We start from the raw sequence: 26,410 nt of genomic DNA, 5'->3' as shown, positions 1-26,410 counted from the left end.
ATTTTCGGTCAGTAACAGCCGCAACCCATTTCCTCTATTTTCCTCTTCCTCAGAGACCCATTTTCAGCTAAACCCTGTTCCTTTTCCTCTTCCTCGTTAGCTCCTTTTCGTCTTGCTCTTCCTCTTGCTCTTCCTATTTCTCTTCTCAAGAGTAGGTGAGATACGTTTATTCTCGCTCTCACAATCGACCAGCCCTCAATCCTCCTAGTCAGCCATCTGCCCCTGAAGTTGTCACTATCTCATCCTTTCTTCTATCAAGAGCAGCCTCACACTATTATTTTGTGATTTTTAAGGTATTTCTCTATCTCATTTGCTATCTCATTGTGTAGAGGAAGCTTCTGAGGTTGATAACGTTGATTTTTTAACTTAGAATTTAGATTAGCTAACTAGATTGGTTTGAGTTTGTGACAATTTGCTGGGCTATGTTGAGATTTAATTGTGATATTTTGTTGATTGATTTTATTGTTTCATGCCCCTAGTAGTTTGTTTCTACGAAAGACAAGAGAAGATCAGAGTGTTTGGTTAGCTTTTAATTATTTAAATTTGGTTTAATATATAGTGGGGCAACCTTGAATAAAATTTAGTAAACATGTTTTTCATTTACATAAACTAATTTTTTAAGATATTTAGTTTTGCACAAAATTTAGTAAACATGTTTTTAAGATAAACTAATTTTTTTAAATATATGGTTAGCTTGTGATTATTGAATATTCAGTTCAATGTGTGCTAGGTTGTGATTATTTAGTTTATTAAGATAAATTAATTTTTTATTAACAATAAGATATATGTCTTGACTTAGTAGACATGTTCCTTGTCACTTTTACCCAATGCTTTTCAATTTGTTCTTAAATATTGTATTTTTCTAGTTATTTGATTCCTTTTTTCCCCCTATTGAGCTTGGAAACTGGACTTATTTCTTTATATATTATAGTTATTATATTACATGGTTGCTTAACCTTTTAGTTGTAGTAGTATTTTATTCTAAAATTGACCTAAGATTGATCTATGTATATGTTGATTTGAAATTTTTGTTATTTTAATATTGGATTTGTGAAAAGAGGGCATTAAGCCTGGGAAGTGCTCAATTTCATGCCATTATGCTGCCGAAATTTTTTTAAATTTTTATTTTACGATTATTTAGAACAAGTTTGAGCTTTCTTTGACGTAGTTTAACATTTAGTTTGATTAAATTAGTATAAATAGAGAATAAGGCTTGAGGAACATTGAATTTAAGCCGCCATGCTGTTAAAATTGTCTAAATTTTTAAAATAATCAACTTATACTTACTGAATGCTTTTCCATCTTTATTCTCTTACTTAAACAAGGGCATTAATTATGGATAAAGAGTGGATGTCTGCTAATCGTCTATCCAAAAAATATTGGGATGGGGTGGCAGACTTTATTAAGTTTGCAGTAAATAATGCAGAAGACTGCAGGCGAATTGTTTGCCCTTATTTAAGCTGTGGTAATGTGAAGTCAGTTTCTCCTGAAACATGTGAACTTCACTTATTTAAGTATGGAATTGATCAAAGTTATAAATGTTGGGTAAAACATGGAGAGATACCTGAAGATGTGAATAATAGTAGCTGGGCATATATGAAAAGTTGTTCATCATCACCAAATTCTGACACAAGTGCATATAAGGCTGACTGCTGTTTTGAAGAATTAGCTAATGAGATGGAAGGGGAACTCAAAAATTTTCTAGAGAAATTGAAGAAGTTGAAAATTGATGTGGAGACACCTTTGTATGAGGGTTGTACTGAGTTCACTTTATTGTCCGCTGTGTTAGAATTGTATAACTTGAAAGCTACAAGTGGGTGGAGTGATACTAGCTTCTCAAGCTTGCTCTCTCTAATCAGACTAATGCTACCAAAGAATAACAAGCTTCTAAGTCAGCTATATGATGCAAAGAAGGTGTTACGCACAGTTGGCCTGAGTTATAAGAAGATACATACTTGCCCTAATGATTGCATCTTGTTTAGGAATGAATACGAAGAGCTAACCCACTGTCCTAAGTGTGAGGCATCACATTATATGAAGAATGGGAAGAGTCCAAAGAAGGCGATATGGTATTTTCCTATTATTCCAAGATTCAGACGCTTGTATAGCATACGTCAAGAGGCAAAGAATCTAACATGGCATGCACATGGGAGAATTAAAGATGACAAGGTTCGGCATCCAGCTGATTCTCCTGAATGGACAAGGTTCGATTGGAAGTACCCTGAGTTTGGAAAAGAAGATAGGAATTTATGTCTCGCATTGTCTACCGATGGGATGAACCCGCATGGAATGCAGAGTAGTACCTACAGTACATGGCCTGTGATGATGGTCATTTATAACTTTCCTCATTGGCTTTGCATGAAGCGAAAGTATATTATGTTGTCCTTGCTAATCTCGGGGCCAAAGCATCCCGGAAATGATATAGATGTTTATTTGGAACCACTTATTGAAGACTTGAAGCTAATGTGGGAAACAGGTGTAGAGGTATATGATGCCTACAGAGAAGAGATATTCAATTTGAGAGCTATGCTTTTTGGTACAATTAATGACTTTCTGGCGTATGGTAATCTATCAGGATATAGCATTAAAGGACAACTTGGATGCCTTATTTGTGAAGAAGGCACACATTCAATGAAGTTGCAATATGGTATGAAGAATGTGTACCTTAGGCATCGCAGATGGTTGGGTGACAAGCATCGATATCATCGTTGGAAAAAATCATTTGATGGGAAATCAGAAGAAAGAAGGCCACCAAAGCAATTGACTAGTGAGGAACTATTTGAGAAGGTAAAAGATGTTGATATTGAATTTGGTAAACCGTTTGTGAAGCATGTTAGAACAAATGGGTGGAAGAAAATGTCTATATTCTTTGAGTTGCCATATTGGAAGACCTTAAATGTCAGACACTTCCTTGATTTAATGCATATTGAGAAAAATGTTTGTGATAGTCTTATTGAAACATTGCTTAATATTCCAGGAAAGATCAAGGATGGCATTAATGCAAGGTTAGACATGGTTGCGATGGGGATAAGAGAAGAATTGGCACCACAAGGGAAAGGAACTCGTACATTTCTTCATGCTGCGGCTCACACACTGTCTAGAAAAGAAAAGAAAAGTTTCTGTGAGTTTCTTGTTGCAATTAAGATTCCAAATGGGTACTCTTCAAATGTTAGGAATCTTATTTCAATGAAGGATCTAAAGCTGAAGGGTTTAAAGACTCATGATTGTCATGTTTTGATGGAGAATTTTATTCCAGTGGCTATACGTGGTATTTTACCTGATAATGTGTGAGCTATAATTACAAAGTTATGCTACCTCTTCAAGTGTCTCTGTAGTAAAGTAATTAACCCCAACAAGTTGCCAAAGTTGCAAAGTCAAATTGTGCAAACATTGTGTGAGATGGAGATGTTTTTCCCTCTTGCATTCTTTGATATAATGGTCCACCTAACAGTTCATTTAGTTAGAGAGGTACAATTATGTGGTCCTCCTTATTTGAGATGGATGTATCCATTTGAGCGTCACATGAAAGTATTGAAAGGTTATGTTAAAAGTCGAAGTCGACCAGAAGGTTGCATTGTTGAACAATATATTAGTGAAGAGGCTATTTACTTTTGCAGTCAATACTTAAAGAATTCAAGGGTTATTGGTGAAGAAGGTATAGAAAGGACAACAAGAAGAAAAGTTATCACTATCTCAAGTGACCAGTGAGAAAAATACACCTTTTTGTGCTATACAACTCTCTAGAGGTTGATGAGTATGCTAAGATTCACCAGGCAGAGCTTAAGAGGCAAAGCCCTTATCGATTAGATAGTTGGATCACCAAACTACATAATAAACAATTTATACGCTGGTTGAAAGAGCATATAAAAGGGAAGTATAATGCTGATCCTAATTCAGTTCCTGATAGACTGAGATGGTTATCACTAGGACCGAACAAACATGTCCTCTCTTACGCAAGCTATATCATCAATGGGTACAAGTTCTATACAAAGGAACACGACGATCGAAGCATGATGCAAAATAGTGGTGTATCTACTATAGCTGATGGCATGTACATTTCCAGTGCGAAAGATAAAAAACCCATCTTTGCTAGAATGCGTTACTTCGAGATAATTGAGCATATTTAGGAGTTGGATTATATCTCCTTTTGAGTTCTAGTCTTTGGTTGCAAGTGGGTTGAAAATAATAATGGGTTAGATGTTGATGACTTTGGGTTGATTAGAGTGAATCTAAAGAAGGAAGGGTATAAAGAAGATCCTTTCATTTATCCATCTCAAGCCAAACAAGTTTTTTATGTCAATGATCCTGCTGATAAGGAATGGTCTGTTATTTTGTGGAGTAACAAGGAAGTTGAAGAAATGAAAGCTGTAGAAAGTAATGAAAATGAGCAAAACAGAAAAAATGATAAAGTTGATATTAATCCGTTTCATGGGATGTCATTCGAAAATGATGATGGCTTAGACAATATTGAAGATAGTGCTTTCTACGTAAGACATGATCACAATGAGGGCATTTGGATTTCTAAGAAGGGGAAATCAATTCAACTGAAGAAGAAAACTGTTTAAGTTAAGAAAGAATTAGTTAAAAAAGTAATTAGGACAAAAAAAAGGAAAAGAACGAAATAAATAGGTAAATTACTATTTTTAACTTACTTTTTTGATATTTTTTATTTAATCTTGTTAAGATGTTACTCTTGTTTGAATTATTATTGTTTTATTTAATCTTAATTATTGATGTCTTCACAGGTAAATGGCTACTAAGGGTGATCGTCTAGATACTGGATCTAAATCTAGTAGTCCTAGTAAGCAAAATGATGATAGCGGGCAAAATGTGACTAATAAGGAGGAAGAATAACTAAAGAAGGGGTTGGTTGTGATGGAGCAGGTGACAAAAGCAAGAAATGAAGGCAAGAAGTTTACTGTCAAGTGAAATAATAAAAATCAAGTAGTTGACAGTAATAATTTCATCAGTTATATCGGGGTGGCGGTGAAGTCCTGTGTGCCTATCAATTTAAAGTCATGGAAGAATGCAACTCCCGCAATGAGGGATGCTGTATGGAATACTATAACAGTAAGATATTATCACTTTGATTATTATTTTAAACTTGTTTATGATATATATTCTTCTTACAAGTTGACTTGTTTATTTTGCAGTCAGGATTTGAGATTGAGGAAAGGCGTAAGAAGTATGTCCTACAAAATGCTGGGGCAGCCCTTCGAGCATTTAGAAGTTTTGTCTCTCATAAATTCTTGCAGAACCCCAATATAGAGGGCATTGAAGACACAGTTCCTCCCCTTATTAGGCTAATTGTAAATTTGAATGAATGGAAAGATTTTGTTGACTCACGCCGTAGTCCAGAGTTTAAGCTATTATTTTTGTTATTCTATCAAAATTTTATTACTTTTGTTGGCATTTATTTTAACTTATTTATCATGTTTTGTGTTTTTAAAGGCATTAAGCACCAAAAACAAAGAGTTGGCAAAGAAGAATGAATACACTTATAAGGCTGGGCGTAAAGGGTATGCGGGTGTTGAAAAGGCCTTGATTAAAAAAGAGCAGGTGTCAGAGGGTTCTATATCTCGTGGTACAATTTGGGCCGAGGCTCGAAAAAACAAACAAGGCAATATTGATAATCCAAAAACAAAGGCGATTGTTGACACAATAGTAAGTATTAATAATATAATGTTATTAATTATTTATTTTTACTCATTTACCTTACTTTTATTGCTTCACAGGAGAGCTTGACTCAGGAGGCATCAGCAGGCACTCTTACTGCTGATGAGGATATCTTGGAGAAGGCATTGGGGAATATTGACCATCTTGGTCGTGTTCGAGGCGTCGGCTTTGGTGTCACAAAGAAAGAATACTTTAGAGAGGGGTACAAGCGTTATAAAAAGACTGCTTCTTCTGCTGAGGTTCAAGAACTGAGGCAAGAGCTAGCAGAACAGAAGCAACAGATACAAGCACAGTCACAGTAGATACAAGAGCAATCTAGACTTATTGACATGCTGTTGAATCAGCATAAGTTAGGGCTTCCATTGAGTGACGCTAGCCCTAGTATAAATGACAGTTGCACAATCCCATCTCAGCTCCTACCTGAGGTAATATTATTAATTTTCCTAGCCTTATTCATGATAATATTATTCATATTATGTAATGATTTTGTCTTTTTAGGGTGAGGCTGATGTTGATTGTTTGGGAGAGGATGGTAGTTTGGTTGCACTGGGACGAATGTACAATATTACTGGCCAAATCATGCTTCACAACGAGATTCTCCCTGAAGGGACAGTCAAGATTTCTTTGAAGATGGCTGAAAAGCCTAATTATGATCTACCTCACCCCACTAAAGATGCAAGGACAGTAGTAGATGCAATTGGAAGCTTTGTAGCATGGCCGGTTCGTCTTATATGTATTTCAGTGCCGTCCCTAAAGGTATAACATCTAAATTCATAATTGAAATTTATTTGTAGTTGATCTCTAACTATGTGTGTGTGTGAGAGAGAAAAACTAGCCTGTTAATAAGCCTGTGGCCAAGAAAACACTAGAGGTTATGAAGGTATCGGCAAATAATAAGCGAAAGAGGGGAAATGATAAGAACTCTGTTGAAAAATCCAAGGAGTCCATCACATTTCTCAAGAATGCACCGAAGGTTCTCCCTCAAACCCATGTGCCTAAAGCCTCTCAATCAACACCTCAGCGTCAACTAGTCACACCCAACAAACACCGAAAGTTGCTTAAGACTTATGCAGAGATGCAAGAAGGAGTAATGCTCCCTTTCCCTACAACAATGTATGGAGATCCAGAGTCTGTCGATCAAGTCAACAATGAGGTTTTGAGTGACTTATTCAACCATACACAGGCTACTACTACTTTGTATAACTTATATATGAGGTATATTTCTAAAACCTTGTATTAAATATTTACCAATATCTATATTTTAGTCATTTATTGGTCAATTTATGTTGACATTATTTAAGAAACTTGTACATCACCATGCTTGTCGGGAGAGATGTAGCGAAGAGGGTTATACTCGTCAATCCCCACTTGGTCTCCACGAGACAATAAGTCCTAAGCAAGGATTAGAAATAGCTCAGAAGCTTTCTGAATACTTCGAGCAACGTGGCGCTAATAAGAACAAATATTTATGGCACCTTATTGTGAAGGGTAAATCATTTTACGATACTTTACTTTCTTCAAAATTAAATTATGACACTTCCTAATTATAATCATTATCATAGGGGGCATTGGATGATACTTGTGATCAATCCAACTATAGGGAGAGTATGGTATCTCGACCCTATTAGAGGTGGTGATCTTACCAACAAACCGCATATAGTAGAGATGATTAATCAGTAAGTTCACTAAGTTTTGTGCATATATATGTGTGCGTGCGTGTGCGTGTGTGTGTGTGTGTAATTCGTTCTTTTTATATGCATATTTCTCACATCAACTTTTCTGTTGCATGTTAGAGCCATTGTCATGTACCGCACTAAGGTCAATCAGCAATCTTGACAACTAATAATGGGTAGCGGTCGCCTTGATAAAGCAACATCATGGACAATTATCAAGGTATATGTATTTATTATTTATAGTGTATTTACTACATAAAATATAAGTTATATCATGTCATTAACTGATCATATTTTTTTATCCAATGTGTGATCGTAGTGCCCGAAACAACATGACAAACTAGGAATTGTGGGTACGCTATCATGAGATATATGAAGGATATAATTCAACACGCTCCTATGGGGACTCTTCCAAATAATGTATATATATTGTCAACCTTCTCTTCATTATTTAATATTTTCAATAATTAATATGACTTTAGTTTGTTGTTTTTGCAATTAGTACTATAACGACGCATATTGTGACACATTTACTGAGGCTCAAATGGAAGAAGTCCTTGAAGAGTTAGGACGTGGCATTTTTCAAGCATGGTTTAGCTATAACAACCAGCAACAGTGAATGAATAGATGATGTTGGTATATATTTAAAGTTGACATACATATAGTTATACCTACTTAGTCTATTTTTTGATATATGAAGCTTTATTTTGGCCACTTATAGGTTTAATTTAAGCTAGTTAAAATTTTACATAGCTTATGTAGTAATGCACCATGTAAATTTCATCATTTTATGTATAGGATAATATTGTTGGTTGTCAAAATTTTGTTATGGGTATGCTGGATATTGTATTTGTAAATGTTTAATGCAGGGGATTGTTAGAAATGTAAAACATGTATATGAAAAAAGTAACCCAAAATATTCAACGGTTATATATAAAAACTGTTGAATAACTTGCACTATATATTCAACAGTTAAATTTTTAACCATTGAATATATTAAGAATATGCAACAGTTTTTTAAAAAACTGTTGCATATCAGTTATATATTCAACGGTTAAAATGTATAACTGTTGAATATACTAAGAATATGTAACGGTTTAAATAAAAACCGTTGCATATTTTCTTGTAGTTATTTAAAAAAAAAATCCAACGGCCATATATTTAACGGTTTTGAAAAAAAACTGTTGAATAAAGGTAAAATATTCAGTGGTTAAAAACCGTTGAATAAAAGTTTAAAGAATATTCAGCGCCTGATTACTCAACAGTTCATAACCGTTGAATATTATCTAAAATAACCGTTGAATATTGTTATTTTTATAGTAGTGAGACCAAGGATAAGAAGGGAGTTCATGTGTTTAGGAAGACATCGTTTTGCATTTTAATAACACATTTTAACCATTTTCAAAATCTATCCAACCTAAAAAATACCAAAAAAATTAGTTTTTATTTAATATTTGATTGTTTAATTCCTAATCAATCAAACCCAATCAAATTGTTACTATTCGTGATAGATTTAAATAACTAAGGTGTTAATTTTTAATTAACTTCATGAGAGATTCAACTTGGGTTACTCCTTATAAACATTAGGGTATTTCTTAATTTAATTTGAATAACTAATACACATCACTTAACAATCATGGTGCTTAAATTTTTTTTCTTAGAAATCCTTTTTAAAAAGGGTTTTCTTTTTTAAAAATAAATAAATAAACATATTGAAAAATGATTTTTATGTGATTTGAGAATCTCCACAGGCATAAAATAATTAATTTCTTTGTGAGATTTTTTGAATCGTTGTAGAAATTTCAATCTAAAATTTTTTTACAAGGTTTTTGCTCAAATAATGAGAGAAGTCTCTTTCTAAATTAAAAGATACAAACCCAAAATAAAAATAATTTTCAAAAATGAAAAAATCTTTCTTCTAAAAGTCACAAAGACACCCATTATTACTTTCAAACTATGTGAGTTTTGATCCTTCTGAAGGGCACACAGGTTTTAAAATTTTATCCTAGGTCAAGTTCAACTTATAAATAAATAATATTTTTTTATTTTTTGATTTAATTTTTCTTCTTGTTTTCTTTTTTATTATTTTATTAAGGATAATTAAATTATAGTTAAGGTCACATTAATTTTGTTTAACCAACTTAGAGTAATCATTATTGTGAAGAGGTATTGTAGGGTGCCTACACATTCCTCCACGCACAATCAACTCCCAAACTTTATTTTAGTTATTGTAGATGATGTTTTTTTATAAAGGTTTTCAAAATTATCCTTTAAAAATTTTAGTGGCAACCCCCCATTTGTTGATTTCCCTTTTCAACGAAATCATGACCTAGGTGTGACAACGAATCTAATGCAAATTTGAAATTTTCATTTAATAAAGGCAAAATTAAAAGTTTATTATATTATATTTTCAAGCAAAAGTTAATAACTTAATTACTTTTATTTGGTTCTAGTGAATTGATTAAAGACTTGTAGATGACTTATAATAGGAAGTGGAGTACTTTCAAATGTAATAAGGAAAATAACCAATTCATTGAGTATAATAATTATGTCTAAAATTAAAAAAAATCTATTAAACTACTTTTATAATTGATGTAATAAATTTGTCTTGTGAAAATAAATTTTTATCATATGAGGGATAATTTGAAAAAAAGTATTAAATGCTTCTAGTATTTATTTGAGCGATTTTCTTATAAAAAATGTGATAAAATAAAAAAAAACATATGACAACTTTTCTTATAATAAAAAAGGCAGAATATATTTAACTGCGATGGATAAAACTGTGATTTTCAGTCGAGTGGCTCTCTTTTTTCATTGATTTTAATTAGAGTAAAATAGGGGTAGCGCGTGGGGAGGATTAGGAAGTTGAGTTGGGAGAAAGCAGAAGAAAGAGAAATCGGGAGTGGGTGCCATAACTTGTGATTTGATGAGATTGAGGAAGACGATCGATGGATGACTCTCTCAGTGCCTGTTTTGGTCAATTTTTTTAATTAACCTTCTAATACCATGCTCATAGCCTGTGTCATCAAACAAAACTCCTCCATTATTAATTAATTAATTAATTCATTAAGCTGATGACCAAATGTAACTACCTAGTCGATGTCTTCATTCATCAACCTTAATTCTTTCCCTGCCTCACCCTCTTCTTTGTTAATCACTTCATTCATTGGTTAATTACATTTGATATATTCTTCACACAGCCTAATAATTAATTAAGTTGGCTTCTTTTTCTACCCCATTTGCTATGAGGGAAGCGTTTTTGATGAAGATGAAAATAGAAATCATGTTCAGTATGATGATTGAAGTGAGATAAAAACTTTATTTAAGTGAGAAGGATTAAAAATTTTATTTAATTGAGTTCTCCTAAAAGTATAATAGAAGTAAGTTCCATGGTTTTTTTTTTCCTTTATGGAATTACGTTCCTTAGAAAATTGAATTCTTCCTTAGAAAATTGAATTCTTTTACACCAAATAAGAAAATTTTAGAGTTCCCACTTTCATCTCCGCCTTTTCATTTCCAATTCCATTGCAGCAAAAGGTGTATTAGTATACAAGTCTAACACAACATCCTCTATAAAAGTATAATCTGATGAAGAGTACAACATATCTTTAGTCAAAATAAAAAAATAACAAACACACACCCCCCCAACCCCCACCCACACACATATCTAATTAGAGTTTGATGGCTGTGTGTTTAGCAGTAAAATAGGCTTTTTGGGCATGCAGAAGATTCCAAAACTATAAGGTTTGTATTGAGCTTGATTGTGAATTTTTGTTTAAAGCTTTGTTGTTGAATTTTGTGAAGGATTGTGATTGGCGATGTTTGATTGTCTTGGAGGATTTATTGCTGCTTAAAGATTCTGTTGGTCGTGTGGACTTTGCTTTGGTTGCAAGGTAAGGTAATTCTGTTGTGGATTTACTTGCATCTCATGGTGCTAGGATGATGGATCCGCAAGGTTGGCTCTTTAGAGCTCCATCTCCTCTCTTGGATGCTTTAGTTGCAGACTCGTTGAACGGCAATGATTCTGCCAATGTTAATTGTGTTTCTAATATAACTAGAATTGGTTAATTGTGTTGTTTCTCTAGTTTGTTAATTTGTTTTTTTTGTTTTTGCTTTTGTAAGTTGTGTGTTAAGTTATATTCATAAGTTCTTTTCGAGACTTTTTTTGACTTGGGCTATTAGTAAGTGTAATATGTATTTTTTGGTGATTAACAAAATTGACTCATTTTGCACCCCAAAAAAAAAAAACTAACATCTATTTACAGAATTAATAACGATAAAAAGAAAATGAAAATGAGAAGATACCACCAAGATGATTAACTTACGTCACTCGCTCTCTCTTCCTGTACGAAAATCCCTGGACTTGCAATATATCCTTAGACCTTCATTCCCACTGCAGCAACTCCTTAATTTACACAATACTAAATAATATTCAAATGATTAAACTTTAATTAAAGACAAGTTAACTCAAAAGAATATAAAATACCCCAATAAAAAGTATAATAAAAAACATAAAAATGTAGATTCGAAAATCTTGTTGGACCAGTTGAAGCCTAAATATGTTGCTGAGATGAGTAACATTCATGTGAAATTGGAAGTTGAACAAGTGTCATGCTGTAACTTGCTATTACATATCAATGGACTATCAGTTTGAAGTAACTTTCCATCTGATTGTCGGAACCTCAACAGGTGTCACCACTTATCTTGCTCTCATCCTTCCACTGTTCCATCAATTCTCAAGATTTTTTTAACATCACCGTCACCACCACGATATTATCCTTGTGCCCCTAAGATTATATTTCTTCCCTTTATATTTTGGTCAAAATTACACGAGTGTATGTGTATAAAATATATATACATATATAGAAGGAGGACATTATAAAATCCTCTTCATTTTTTATGTCTGTTCCCAACAATATCTCTTCCGTTTCTTTTATCTGCATTTTCTTTAATTTGTTTTGAGTCATTTCATCAATTTGCATGATTTAGGTTACGTCTTTTATATTAAACATAAAAAGAATACTCTTTTTTTTTCAATAGATTTAAATTGTCCAAATTAACTTAACATATATATAGTCAAATTTCACTCAAAATGGCAACGTTATCTTCTGTTTTTTTTTTTTAAATTGTTTGAGGAGATTCATACAATATATATATATATATATATAATGCAGTTGATTTGCATGAGAGACCCGTGATAGAGAATTTAATGAAAGGAAAGTTGTGGAATGGTGGTGAAGGACGACACAAACATAAAAGGGCAACCTTTTGGCCTCATATAATTAAAGCAATTTGTGGTGTTGGTATACATACCAAATGTTATGGTGATGGCTCTTCTTTGGACTCATTTCCACAATGTCCACATTCACATCTGATTTACAATTACCAATCAGATATGATTTGTAGATTCATATCAGCTTCTTTCTCATCAGTAATCTCCCAGTTCGGTTAATTAAAAACAAATTAAAAGAACTAACTTACTGTGCTGCTGCTGATATATATATATAACTCGTACTTAATGGTAAAATCAATGATTAGGAAGCCCACAAAAAGAAAAATGAAAGATTCGCAAGATGATTGGCTCGCTATTAATCAGGTCTTGGAATTTTGGTGCTGAAAAAGTTGAGCCATCAATGTAAGATAAAAGGAAAAATCCAAAGTGATATGGCAAAAGAAACAGTTGACGAGGCCCTTCCTTGACTTTATGGTTCAGATTTCTCTGAACACGCCAACAGAAGAAACGAATTCTAAAGATGGAGAGCTCTAGCCACTAAATCATCCAGGATCCATATATATCATTTATATTTTATGGTTAATATCGAGATTATTGTGGGGCTGCACTGCTTCTAATGGTGGCAAATGCACTGTGACAAGCGAAGAGAGAGAGAGAGAGGGATTGAGGGCAACCACAGGTGTGAAGTGAAAGCAACCAATAGGGGACCATGAAAACGGGAAATGATAAAGCCTCTGCAAGGAATAATTGAACTGGAGAGAGGCTACACAACGAAAGTTTCTTTCTCAGATATTAACACTCTTACTAACAGACACTTCACCACCTGGGTCCATAACGCTCTTGGGAATCCCCTAATAGGAGAGATAACCCAATCAGAATTCTCAAAAGAAGATGAACATCAAACCCTCCACCAATCAGCACTGAGATAGCCCTCCTTCACGAGGTCCCACATGATTCCGTCCTTTAATTTTTTCTGATTCCCAAAAAATTACCAAAAGTGCATGGGCATGCCTTGCCCTTGCCCTTGTTACCTCTCTAGTGAGTAATTAAGTGCCCCATCGCCCCCACACACTTTCAAGTCTCAACACACACAATAATTGAATCCGCTTGGGTTCATAGATACATACTTTTACAAGACACGCATTTGCTCACCTGAACGCCAGAAGAAGATGAAAGCAGCCACTGCGTTGGGAGCTAAAACTGCAAGAGCTTGTGATAGCTGCCTTCGCCGACGAGCTCGATGGTTCTGCGCAGCCGATGACGCTTTCTTATGCCATGGCTGCGACAATCTGGTTCACTCTGCGAATCAGTTGGCCAGCAGACATGAAAGGGTTCGTCTCCAAACCGCATCGTGCTCCAAAAAGGCAATATCGCAAGTATGGTATAGTGGATTCACACGCAAGGCAAGAACCCCGCGTCATAATAGCAAGCAGTTATTGGCTCAGAAAAAATCCAAACATGAAGAAAAGGGAGCGATTTTTAATAGTAGTATTCTTCCCGTCGTGCCGGAGCTCGGAAGCGAAGAAGGTGGGCTGGACGAGAGTGACGAGCAGTTTCTTTGCCGGGTTCCGGAGTTTGATCCGTTTGAAGACGACCTTTGCAACATCTACAGCGAAGTTGGCGATGAGAGGTTGGACGTTGTGATGAAGAAAGATGATGTGAATGGGGGGCAAGATGAAGCAACATGTGACCTAGACAATTTTTCAGAGTTTCTTGCGTCGGATATGGATCTTGCAGAGTTTGCTGCTGATGTTGAAAGCTTACTGGAAAGTGGGCTTGATGAGTCAGGAGAAGAACTGTTGGATTGTAAGCAAGAAGAAATGATGGAGGCATTAGATGGTACTGTGGTGGGATCAGACAAAAATAGTGCAATGGTAAAGATTAAGGGTGAAGAAGTAGTTGAAGCTAACATGGTTGTAGGCATCACAGGCGAGACCTTAAATTGGAACATACAGACAATACATGGCTCATCATCATCAGTGGAAGAGGAAAAGAAGGTGGAGACGAAGGCAAAGATATTGCTGAGGCTAAACTACGAGGATGTCATAACTGCTTGGGCAAGTCAAGGTTGTCCTTGGACAACAGGAAACCCACCTCAGTTGAACTCTAATGACTGCTGGCCACACTGCTTGGTATTCACCCTCTTCTCTCAACCACTTCTTTCATTCTGATCACAAAGACACCCACACACATATTCATTTAGACTCCCAACAAAATCAATTAGACCCAATCAGTAAGTAACAATAAGCTGTATACATATTGACCAATAATGGATCTTCAGCTGAATTATTCTTACTGCTAATTGATATTTAATCTGTCGTGGACATCCTCAAATACTGCTTTTTTTAATTAAGTATACGCTGTTCTTCTCATTCAACTTGCAAACTGTTGCATCCACAAAGCTACATCATCAGTTGCATATCTAAAATCTATAGAATCGATATGATTTATAGGTTTGGCTCAATTGGTAGAAATGACATGTCTTGAACGGAAAGATTTGAACTCAACTGGACAGTTTTTCTTCAGCAGGCATTCACCGTGTGGTCTTGTATTGCTAAAAGATCAATCCAAGACCTAATTTATTTCCCATATGAATGAAACTATTTTTGTACTTGTCTCAGGGTTGGAACGGGGGAGATGTTCATCAGTGCTGTTATGGGGAACTGGGGAGCTTAAGGGGACACATAGATGGGGGAAGAGAAGCAAGAGTGTCGAGGTACAGAGAGAAGAGGAGAACACGTTTATTTTCGAAGAAAATAAGGTACGAGGTTAGGAAATTGAATGCAGAAAAAAGACCTAGAATGAAAGGTCGGTTTGTGAAGAGGGCTTCCCTTGTTGGAACCACTGCTTTGCCTGCTGCTTCCCGCTGACACGAACCACTACAAATCCAAGTTTGATTTTATGCCAAATCTGGATGGTTCAGTCTATATATGCGTAGCGTGCCTGTATAATATAATAATAATAACAACTTCACTAAGGTTTCTTTAATTGTATCGATCTTGGATGTATATGTGTCTCGAGTATATATCTATAGCAGGAGCACTTAGTACTAATTAACGTTCGTACTCATTACGAAAGCCGTTTGAAGAGTCGGGCAATCAATTTAGGGAAGGTTTCGTTGATGTGTAAGTAGTGAGAAACTTAATTATCCAGTGTATCTGATGCATTATGTAATTTCCTAATTTTATAGCATATCTTGAGGCAACTGATGATATTGACGGTTAATTTTTGATGATGATATCAGGTAGTTCAAGTTCAATTCCTAATTCAAATTTAATTTCGAGTACAAAAGGAGAAGAAGATGAAGAAGAAAAACAGAAGAGAAAGGATGAGTGCTTGCGCGCATCACAGAATCCATATATCGATCTATGAAGTCTCTTTTGTAAATTGGGAAAGAAAAACTGGGAATGATATGAGCAAAAAGAGATAAAGTAGTTTAAAAATATAAGGCATTTTTAATTGAATCTCACCTCCCAATAAAAAAATTATTTATTTTCAAACTAACTGTTTTTACATATTTATTTTTATTTAATAGAGTGTTTCATTTTAAAATAAATATAAAATCGTTTATTCATCAAGGATATTTTTGAAAAAAAAATACAATGATCACACTTTTGAACGCTAAAATTCATTATATTTTTAAACAGGAGGAGTAAGATAGTGTGACAGAATTGATCAGATCTTGCCATTCATAACAATTAAACCTTGATATACTATACTTAAGGTGGATCGCTGAGCGGAATAAGCAATATTAGGATGACCTCCGAATTTGAATCTGTTGAGTTGCAGAAGAGATCCTCTTTTCCTTCTTCATACAAAGAAAAATAAAGTTGAGGTGAACTGGATTTTGAGAGCTAGCCAGAGTAGATGTTTACCGGGTTCCAATAACACTTTCGGGCTAAAAACCACATAAATTTTTTTTTTTTACAGATCGTACGTTCACCAATAAAATAAGATTTATCCACGACATTGTAAATTAATTGTGGATCAAATCTTTATTAATTAGACCAACTTTAATTAGTTAAAAGAAATCCTCTATCGTTTGGTGTGCTAACGCTTTACTCCCATGGATCTTCATCTTAGGCAACTGCAAATGTGTGCTGTGTTGTTCAGATCATGGGTTGGGGTTCAACTTAGGCTGGTCCAACTTACTCTTATATTTGGCCTTAATTTAAGAGAGAATAACAGTAGGTCTCAAAGAAATCAATTAATTCAACTTAGATTTCAAGTGTTAAATATCAAGAATTTACAAATTCAACTTTCAATTTTATAATTTTATTGTAATGAATTTGCAACTTATGTTTCAAATTTTAATAAGAAAAAATTTATTTATTCTTCAACTATGTTAAAATTTAAAAAACAAGTACAAATTTATCATAATAAAGTTGTAAAATTAAGTGCTAAACTTGCAAATTCCTGAAGTTTTACATTTAAGATCTAAGTTAAATTAATTAATTCTTTAGAGATTTCTCTATCATTCTTCCTTAATGTAATGGATGTCATGTATATCATACTTCAGAATGTCCTGATCCCATCGTTCATGATCACTCTTATAGTAGTCCTTTTTAAGTACAGGGTAATTTTGAAATACTTGTTTTAATTCAAGTTATAATAAGAAACAAAAAGAAAGCTATGCCTGGTGCGTTAACAACATTGTTTTAATTATAGAAGCTATCTTTGAGGAGAGATTCATCAGGGTCCCCTTTATTCAGTTTCTATATAAAAATATGAATCATTAATTATTTTCTTTCAATTTTATACTACAGAAATTTTTTTATGAGTAGAGTAAAATGTTATATATAAGAAAGAAATTATTTTTTAAAAAAATAAATTTAATGAAGGTAAATTAAAAAATTTCTTTCATATCAGGCAATATTAATAATTTAACTATACATTGTTTTGGTGCGTTAACTGATGTTTTAGGGAGAGTATTACTCCATTTAGTTGTAAAGATAAGATCTAGTTAACTAATTTACACATATTAAAGAAATGAATTAAGGTTGTTATTTATCATTATTCATCAAAAGGAAAAAAATTTGTGTTACTCTTGCTAAAACATCCCTCATTCCCTCCCAAAATTTTACCCAAAAAAAAAAAAATCCCTCCCAAAGAGAGGGAATGTTAAAGAGAGTGAGAAAAGCGTGCAATTAATTAGTAAGGTAATCTAAAAGGTGGAAAATTAATATTTTAATCTTTTAACTTTTATCTCATTTATAACTCAGTTCTTCAATTATGACTCATTATGATTTAGTCTCGACTTGTTTATGATCCAATCTCTCTACTTTTGTTAGTTTTTTTCATGTTAGTTTAGATCCCACATCAAATAGCAAGATGAAGGTATTTTAAAGAAAAGTGTGAGAATTTCTATTATCCGTCTTATTTGATTGGGATAATTTTTTTAAAAAAATTGAAAAGTAAGGAAAGAGTTATAAGTAAGTTAAAAGTTAAGAGAATTAGTTACAGTGAGTCATAATTGAGGGATTGAATTACAGTATGTTATAGTTGAGAGACTGAATTATAAGTAAATTAAAAATTAAAGGATTAAAAGATTAATTTTTAATTTAAAAAATATATAAAATGTGAGAGCTAGAGAAGATTAGGGTTTAAATTCAAGACCAAAATTATGTTTGATAAACATAAGAGGAAAAATTGAAAAGATATGTATTTAACAAATATTATTAAAATTTATTTTTATTATTTATTTATCTATTAAAAAATACTCCTTTTAAAAGGATTTTTTTTGTACTTACTATAAAGTATATGAAAAGTTAATTTCAGGCCAAAAAAAATGAAAAGTTATTTCTAATAATTTTTTAATATTATTCATGTTGTAAATTTAATTTTATGACCCATTGAAATAGTTAATAGTCCTTTATAACATGGATAGAATGCGGTACAAAGCTTTATGAAGCTTATTTTTATTTTTTATAGTACGAAACAAAAAAACAACTTACAACATATTGATGTCTTCTAAGTGAAGGGAAGAGGCAACGCAGAGTATCGTCGTTATTAGGGGAAATGGCAGTTTCTAACTTTCCATTATGCGAATGCCACGTCACAAGAGGTAGCGCTCCGATTCGGAAATGGTGAGGGTGGTCCTATCCCTCAAAATTTGACTCTCTGTTGTTCCAATGGAAGGGCCACTGTCATGTCACTGTGTGTCACAAATGGTCCATCGTAAGATCTTCCTTTTTTTTTTTTTACAAATTACTCTATACATTATTTAAACCCTCATCTCAACTTTAAAATTGTATGCTACTTAAAATTTAAATAAATTACAAGCCACTTCCTGCTCCTTCTTGCTTCCTTGCTCTGGACCACTTAAATTGGGCATTTGACAAGGATGGCTTCTATTTACTTTGTTTTTGCGTATTAATTTTCAACGGACTCTGCTTGTTTGGTTGAGAAAGTTGGGTCCCAAATTTCCTTTTTACCTCCCCTCCAATTTCCTTTAAAAAAAGAAAAACCGGAGGAAAATTTTGTGACCGAGTTGTCATCTATAATTTTATAATATTCCAAAAATACTCAACATACAAAAAAAAAAAAAACTGACAACCATTTCACTCTAAAAGTTTCTTTTCGTGCAGCCTTTTGATTGTTTATAACACCTCTTTCAATAAGAATTTAAACTTTAATTTATCATGAAAGATTAACTTTTTTAGTTAGACTTAACTCCTTTTGCTCCTTATGTCTGATCCATTCACCTATGTTTGAATCTTTTTTCTTTTTTTTTTTCAGATTTTAGGATAGCTCAATCCAGCTCAGGCATGAGCATGGCTAAACATGCAATGGAAATTATCCACTTGCTCACCCATCAAAATCTCATCTATTGAAGAATGAAGATCTAGTTTTATCCTTAGACATTATATTTCATTATCTGAATGAGTTTTTAAAATATTTAAGGAAATTTAAAAATAAAATAAAACGAAGTTCAATAATATAACGGGGGAGTTCTAAAAAATGATGTACCGTCGAGATTGGATTAATAGTTTTAATACTTATATTTTACCATATATTGGGATTGAAAACATATATTATACAATTTAGATTAAGGTGTAAAATTAATTTTACAAGAAAAAATTTAAAAATGATGTAACATATAAGACTTCAATGATAAATTAGTTATTATATACCTTCCCCTCACCTTCTAAATCAAAAAGAAGATTACCAACTCATCCCCTCTCCTCCATTCATACCCATCAAAGGAACATTGAAGCTGATGCTGAACCAAACACGCCATATCATTGCCCTGACATTTTTAACTGCAATTCAAATTAAAGCAGAAAGATTAAATAACTGTGAATTGAATTCAATGTTATGATACTTAAAAATTAAAAATTGCAGTTTTTTAGACCAATCTATCTTCTTACCAGTACAGTGTTGTGCTTTTTTTTAAAAAAAAATGATTAATGATTATGTAATAATAATAGCAGGAAGTAGTAGAGGTCAAAGTCATGTGATTTGAGGATTAAAGTGCTAATAATCCTTCTTCGCAGAAGTATTAATTAAATACACTAACAGTAACTCTATCAATCCATATGCTAACCCCCAACTTTTTTTTTTATTAGACCATGCGAAATAAGAGCCGTTAAATTTTAAATTCAAAATATGATACATTAAAACATGAAATTTTGAAAACCCAAGAAACTGTGCCAAGGTCGTCTAATTCTGCTTCCCTAGTTCTCAAAATTATACGACAGCACATCATTAAAATCCCCCTTTGGCCATCAAGAAAATTGAAATAAACTATGTTTGGTATCAAAGAAAGCCATTATTTGAAAGAAACGAAGTACAGCTCAACCAACTTGGACCTTGGCTGGCAGTGGGTTGGGTTATTCAAGGTGAGCTTCAAGCTGGCGAGCTCAGTTAGAAGCCCAAATCTTGCTGACCAAGCAGATGAACTCATCTAATCAATGAGTCTTATCTTGTCTTACAAATTAATTTTAAAAAAATTAATTATTTAATCCTTCAACTTTTAACTTACTTATAATGCAATCATTCAACTATAACTTACTGTAATTTAATCCTTCAACTTTTAACTTACTTATAATTCAATCATTCAGCTCAATTTTTAATTTTTCAAATAAGAGGGATAAAAGAAATACTTACATCTTGTTTTAAAATATCCTTCTCCTACTCTTTGATGTGAGATCTAAGAGAGCAAACAAAAATTGAAAGATGAGTCAAAAGTTAAGAGACTAAATTATAATGAGTCATAGTTAAAGAATTGAACAGTAAGTTAGTTAAAAATTAACGGACTAAAAAATTAATTTTTTTTAATTTTATTTTTCATCAGGTACTCTATTTCTTATGTTATGCCAAGGAACCTGAAATTTTACCAACATCCTACCTCTCTTCACTGCTATCATTTGATCTAGCCTCGAGTTGTCAGTATTATTATTTGCATTATAAATTTTAAATGAAAGCTATTTTTTTAAATATGATGAAAAAAGTTTTATTCTCATGAATAGGTGGCTATATAAATTGCACGATGTTATTATGATTTATCAATAACCAAATCTTTTAATGTATTATCATTAATTGAAAGGTCTTGTTCCACCATTTCATTACTGAGCTTCTTAAAATATGATTACACACAAGTTTGTAAAAAATTGTGGTACTGTGCAAGAGTAATACATATTTGACAAAAATATATTTGCTGGCACCTCAGTTGAATTTGTTTTTATTATATACAATTCAACGACTCATTACTTTGAGGAATTGTTTGTTATTTATTTTTGAGATGAAATGAGGAATGATTAATGAGTGTGACTAGGAATAATCGCATATTCTATATATTTAATGGATAAATAATCGATGTATTCATTACAAGTCAGTTATCAGCACATCACGGTAACGACAACTATTTAACAACAGTTATTTATTAGAAATAAAACACAGTAAATTATGTCTCAGCTAGCCACTTACCAATCAATGGCAGCAAGATAGTTATTTATAATCTCTGAATAATTTTTATTCATCATGACATAAGTTTTGAGAGAGATATTGTTCTTATCTTTTCTTTACCACTCGCTTGGGGTAAGAATCTGTTTATATCTGTCTCTGTCACCCAAAAGTAGTTATCGTTTCCAGCTAAATTACAAAGGAAGTAGAGAACAAAGTTCTCAGCTGTGCATTCTGCAGAGGCCATTGAATGTTCATTAATTCCGCTACAAAACAAAAGGAACCAAAACCAAATCTACACATTTGAATGAAAGAAAGTGTGTAACTCTCTGAGAAAGAAAGTTTCCTTGTAGCTGAATGGGAATCCGAATCCATTCACCTTAAATACTGTAGATGTTCCTCGGAACTCAACAACATAGTAATGTCACAAAGAATACATGGTCTTGTCAAATCCACTAGCTTTGGAATTGGATGGAAAGGCTTTTATTACTTGAGGAAGAGTCATTGCTGATTTCTGGTTTGGGTGCAGGATCCTTGCTTTAAACACCAGTTAATAATGGATGACAAACAGGGGAATGGGCATGCAGGTCTTTTAACTGTTTACTTGTCGTTTAATAGTTGAAGTCGAGAAAAAAAGGGAGTCACAATCTTGAGAACGTCAAAAGAAAGGGACAATGGTTTTCAGTTTTCTTTTCACAGTGCATATATGAGCTCATGGGAAGCTAGGTTTCTTTTCAGTCTGCATGACCTCAACTAACACCACTTTGGTGCTGTTGCTGCAGTATTCAGATTGTCTGGGATTGAAGACTATGCTGTTTCAAGTTTCAACATAAAAGCACTTTGTTTGGGAGCGAATCATTTGATTTTAATTTATATTTTTTGGGTCAACAAGTTTTGACTGAGTGTTTGAGATTACTAAGATTAATAGAATTCAATAGCAAGGTTTGTCTGGCTCAAATAGGAGTCATTATTCTAATGCCTTCTTCTTTTTTTTTCAATTCATCAAATTCAAATCCATGATTTGATACAAGAGGTGTTGAAGAGCACTTTTGACAAGTTGAAAATATCTTCCAAATGAGTTTTTTCCTTCTTTAACAATTGTAAGAATGTCTTTAAGATTTTATTTTCTCGGTGGTTTAAAATGAATCGGTAAGCTGATTAACACAAAAAATCGAAAGAAATTAAAGATATTGTGACACCTATTCAGGATTGAGGATTCTGAGTTACATATCATTACTTGGTGTTAGAATTCTGTCAGTTAACAAGTAGGTAAATTAAGAATCAACCTAGGAAGGAGGGGGGATAGTTGAGACTTACCTAAGTGGCCCATCACTTAAAGTGGGGAACATGCAATTCTCTTATCCTCTTCATGACAGAAGACTGGAGAGGGACCATTTCCCATCACTTGGCTCGTTGATGACGCAACAATCTTCATAACATGGTTTCATGAAAGAAAAAAGATAACATTTATTAAGTAAAGATGGATTAAGGATAGTTTGTCGGTCATAACTGATTAAGATGTTAATGATAATAGAATAAATGACAAGCATCGAAGAAGACAAAAGCTCCCACTTGAGAGATAACAATAAATGGAGGGGTCCTTGACATTGCTTAAAAAAAGGATCCAAGACTAAGAGGGACTATTTGTATATAAGGAGGGTGAAGGGAGGGACAATTTTACAGCAGCTTCGTTTTACATAGTCCATGTCAAACGAACTTAAGAGGAATGAAGGAGGAGATGCATACAGATATATATATATATATATATATATGTCTATATAAATGGGTAAGACACAGAAGCGTAGGGGCAAAGGGAGCTCCTTTCTGTCCAATACGAAGGGCTGAGGGGTGGCTAGAGCTGCCATCTCATGCATTCGGCTACTCTTAATGTTATCACAGAACCAATGTTAAGTTTGGCCAAGTGCATGCTATGGGGGCAACCCCATCTGCCTGCTTAGCCCACCCATTGGACTGAAGGGAGCTCCTCCTGCTACCTTCACTTCCTTCTCTATTCTTTCATTTGTTTTTGCCGTCTTTATCTTAATTTTATCTCATTTATAGTGTGACTTAGTTACTCTCTTCTGTCTCTTTTATCTCAGAAGTTTTGAACAGGCTGGTTTCCTTCTCATTCTTCTTCTCTACTACTAGTTTCTTCTTGATCTTACCTGTCTTGTGTTTTCAGCTTTCCAAGCTTTTGTGCAGTAGAAGTAACAGTGCTAGCTACAGATGCTGCATCCAGAAGAGAGCGGAACACAGCATTCCTTGCACCGGTAACTTGCTGGCTAAGTCAGGAGAGACTACGGGGAATCATTCTACTCTTTTCTTGTCCTCCCAACCCGCCTGTAATATGTATGAGAAACACAAAAGCTCAGATTATATTTTATTGATTAAAAATGAATATTTCCGGATCTTGTAAACTACAAGATGTAAGATTCATGGGTATTCCTCTTTCTGCTGGCCTTTGCCATAGGCAATAACTTTGTTAATGTGTAGTCACGAAGAACTGCTAGGGATGTCTACAAGACAGGCGCTTATAATAATCTGCACATTAGCAAATAACAGACAGGATTTTAGTAAGGCAAATTAACCATAGCACAACTAAACTGCAAGTTGAAAGTATTGTCCGTCACACCAATATACAGAGATCAAGCCAAGACAGGCCTTTCATCTTCGAGTGCTCGTCCAGCTCAATTTTAGCCCACTGTTTGATATATGCTGTCAGCAAGATGCATTTCTTTCCTTCAAAATCTCATAGAATCGATTTAACTTTTACGTTGCTTTGGCAGTAAGGTTGCCTTCATTTAAGCAATAAAGAATGATATCCATACATATTTCTCTCCCTTTAAGTATCTTCACGCTTTAAAGGAATTTGTTGTCAAAATGATGACTCCATGGACAAACCAAGGGAAGCATTTTATACCAGATCACTACAGAAACTCGAGCAATTTGTGAACCTAGACGAAGAATGTAATGATTGCATTATCCAGATGAAATATGTAAAAATAGCAGTACCGACTGAAACACAGTTTTTCTTTTCCTCCATTGTTCTTAAATCAATCGAGTAGAGGAAGCTAAGAGTGAAGTGAAAATCTATCCACAAAGAGAAAACTAGAGGAAGGAAGGAAAAGGATAAAACTGAAATATACCAGTTCAGCCATGCAATTATATATTTATATTGATGGAGGTTTATAGTTTGAAACTACCTTTTGTTTGATCATGGAATGATTATTTGGTGTTTCGGACTCAACCATTTCAGGCTCAGATCCTGATTCAGCAAATTACATTACATAAGATGCAGGAAGTTATTAATGCACCGAAGGACAGAGAAGACAATGAGGATCCAAATGGTTATAGTGGATAACATCGAAAGAATTTCGAAATAACAAAGTTCCATATGCAAAGGCATTAGCACCAGTAACTGCATAGTATGGAGAGAGCTTAATTTGCTTCAAGCACAAATAGGCACACGAAAATGAACAAAAGGAAAATATGATCCATTATTTTTTATTCCAAATCTTAGCTGAGAATACTCGAGGATCTAGTGATGCCACTCATGAGTTAGAGCTTCACAAAATCATTCATTCGCCATTCGCTAAGGACTTCAATCAGATGGTTAGTATGTAGATCATTGGGGGATAAAAAAGATGCTCAAACAAACAAGAGAATTCAGACAAAAAACAATGACTGAGATGAAGATTTTTAGCTTCATGTAATCGTTTCTTCAACAAGCAAGTGAAATCTAGAGAAAATCAAAGACTAAATGATCAAATTCAACATCGTAAATCAAGAAAGGACGTGGGATGCTAAAATTCTGCTTCCGCGTCAATCGATCTCCATTCCTCAACTGTATCCATATCCTAACACGTTAAATGGAGTGACTGGGCGATTAGCAAACTTCGACATGACGAAAAGCACTGAGGTAGGAAATACGCAACTTATATAATGTAAAATCATCTCCCTCGCTAGTTTAATTTCCAGTGTAATAATTCGCCAACTAAATTCAACTTTTCACCCTTGATTTCTCAACAATCAGAAATGTTCGATCAGATGGTAATTTGATTGTCAAAAAGAATAAAGACAACTCCAACATAACAAGACCAAACTAACGCAACAAACGAGCAATCCGCGTAACCAAATATGAATTCCCCTTAAAGAGCTTCAAGCTCCATAACGAACACCGAAAAGAATTTGAGGCTTCAGAAAGCCTGTGGAAAACCCACGCTTGAGTTTTTTTACCCCCAATTCCCACGTTGAGGAGTTTTTGTTCTTTATTTGTTTTTGAGATTAACTGACTGTGTCCGCGAAGTGGAGCTTGGACTTAAGTCATTGAGCCAGGCTTCGTTCTAGTCTGTAATGGATTTAACGTCACAATTTCAAGTCCAAAGTACGGAGGCCATGGTTAGACATAACTTTTTAAGCACCTTGCGTACTATTTGCGCAATGTTTTCCAACCGTAGTTCGTGTCCCCATCGTTTGAGAATTTATTGGGTACCGGATCCGAACCCGAATTTATTTGCCCCCTCATTTAAGTATCTCAATTTATTTGACTGCTTTTGATTATTGGGACTGACCCCGTGAATTTGCCAATTTGGACATGTCACGACTCACGAGAGCTATTATGAGCAGTACTTCCACATATTGCTTTGGTAGAAAGAATGGAAAATTTCGGTGAATGACATTTTGATGGACTAAGAAACTTGGGTGCGCTCATTAGTTGGAATAAGCTTGACTATTTTGCACAATTTTGACCATGGCCTTCTTTATTATTTTTTTTTTTTTTAAAAAAGCCTGAACAAGAAGAATAGCCCCTGATTACTTCCAATCTTCAACTGGCTTCTGATGTTGTAGGCTAATGACCTTTGAGTACCTGTGACTTGTGATTCCGGTAATTTTTAACATCAACCAAAGACACCTTTAGACTAAC

The 26,410-nt window shown here is 33.9% G+C and overlaps 2 protein-coding genes and 1 long non-coding RNA gene across 9 annotated transcripts; 2 read left to right on the top strand and 1 right to left on the bottom strand.

Annotated features, from left to right (window-relative positions):
- Positions 1–1,335: 1,335 nt before the first annotated feature.
- LOC129300652 (uncharacterized) lies at positions 1,336–3,291 on the top strand. Its single transcript, XM_054939255.1, has one exon. It carries the CDS (start codon positions 1,336–1,338, stop codon positions 3,289–3,291), a length of 1,956 nt encoding a protein of 651 aa, XP_054795230.1.
- A 10,292-nt stretch (positions 3,292–13,583) lies between these two features.
- LOC129308372 (zinc finger protein CONSTANS-LIKE 16-like) lies at positions 13,584–16,082 on the top strand. 2 transcript variants are annotated; one of them, XM_054949456.1, is made up of 3 exons: positions 13,587–14,714; positions 15,204–15,707; positions 15,827–16,046. In XM_054949456.1, exons 1-2 carry the CDS (start codon positions 13,752–13,754, stop codon positions 15,450–15,452), a joined length of 1,212 nt encoding a protein of 403 aa, XP_054805431.1. In that variant the 5' UTR covers positions 13,587–13,751; the 3' UTR covers positions 15,453–15,707; positions 15,827–16,046. The 2 variants fall into 2 exon arrangements, with proteins under 2 accessions (XP_054805440.1, XP_054805431.1); XM_054949465.1 differs by lacking the exon at positions 15,204–15,707 and having other exon boundaries at positions 13,584–14,714; positions 15,827–16,082.
- A 2,495-nt stretch (positions 16,083–18,577) lies between these two features.
- Positions 18,578–25,813, bottom strand: LOC129286013 (uncharacterized). 6 transcript variants are annotated; one of them, XR_008587471.1, is made up of 7 exons: positions 24,690–25,813; positions 24,119–24,440; positions 23,652–24,027; positions 22,804–22,915; positions 20,692–20,734; positions 19,727–19,844; positions 18,578–18,736 (listed from the first exon to the last, which is right to left on the bottom strand). It is a non-coding gene; the product is annotated as an uncharacterized LOC129286013 (long non-coding RNA). The 6 variants fall into 6 exon arrangements; XR_008587473.1 differs by lacking the exon at positions 18,578–18,736 and adding an exon at positions 18,930–19,031; XR_008587470.1 differs by lacking the exon at positions 18,578–18,736 and having other exon boundaries at positions 19,598–19,844; positions 24,690–25,811.
- Between the last annotated feature and the right edge of the window lie 597 nt (positions 25,814–26,410).

Source organism: Prosopis cineraria, unplaced genomic scaffold (genome assembly GCF_029017545.1).
Source record: "Prosopis cineraria cultivar Desert tree isolate PC_DT_omini unplaced genomic scaffold, ASM2901754v1 PC1, whole genome shotgun sequence".
Taxonomy (NCBI): Eukaryota; Viridiplantae; Streptophyta; class Magnoliopsida; order Fabales; family Fabaceae; genus Prosopis; species Prosopis cineraria.
This window is presented reverse-complemented; position numbering and strand designations above follow the sequence as displayed.